This window comes from Eimeria mitis, genomic scaffold (assembly GCF_000499745.2).
Source record: "Eimeria mitis Houghton genomic scaffold, Emh_scaff5530, whole genome shotgun sequence".
Taxonomy (NCBI): Eukaryota; Apicomplexa; class Conoidasida; order Eucoccidiorida; family Eimeriidae; genus Eimeria; species Eimeria mitis.
This window is the reverse complement of record NW_013573803.1, coordinates 1,307-1,815: the sequence shown is the minus strand read 5'-3', so window position 1 is coordinate 1,815 and position 509 is coordinate 1,307. Positions and strand designations below refer to the sequence as shown.

Genomic DNA, 509 nt, shown 5'->3' with positions numbered 1-509 from the left:
TTGCATCTGTGTTATCTTTGCTGCTGCAGCAGCTGGAGCAGCAGCAGCAGCAGCAGCAGCAGCAAACAGGTTTTTCTTCTTTTATTATGAATTTCACTGTGGGGGCCCCCTTTCACGATTTCTTTGATATTGTGGATACCCCCAACACAGTGGGGGCCCCCAGCTCCTGGGGTTTTGCTGCAGTGCAGCAGCAGCAACCAGCAGCAGCAGCAGCAGCAGCAGCAGCAGCAGCAGCAGCACAAACAGCAGCAATAAAAGGAAGAACAGCAGCAGAAGGAACATTCGCGCTGCTTAAGGGCCGCCGCTTCTTTGATGGGGTCATTCATATGGATTTCATTGTAAGTGCTTTCAGGTGTATAGGCACCTCTATGTATTGTTATGGAGATATATATTTTTTTATTTCGTTTTATTTTGTTTTGTTTTGTTTTGTTTTGTCTTATTTTGTTTTGTTTTTGTTTTATTTTTACTTTGTTTTGTTTTATTCCATTTAATTTAATTAATTTAATTTA

The 509-nt window shown here is 41.5% G+C and overlaps 1 protein-coding gene across 1 annotated transcript in view; it reads left to right on the top strand.

The window, feature by feature from the left end:
- Positions 1 to 86: 86 nt before the first annotated feature.
- EMH_0082580 (uncharacterized protein) overlaps positions 87 to 509 on the top strand; it is a gene marked incomplete at both ends in the record, with an annotated part of 1,485 nt that continues 1,062 nt past the window's right edge. The window contains one exon of the mRNA XM_013500554.1: positions 87 to 338. Coding sequence (XP_013356008.1) covers positions 87 to 338 — 252 coding nt within the window. The remainder of the gene's footprint in view (positions 339 to 509) is intronic.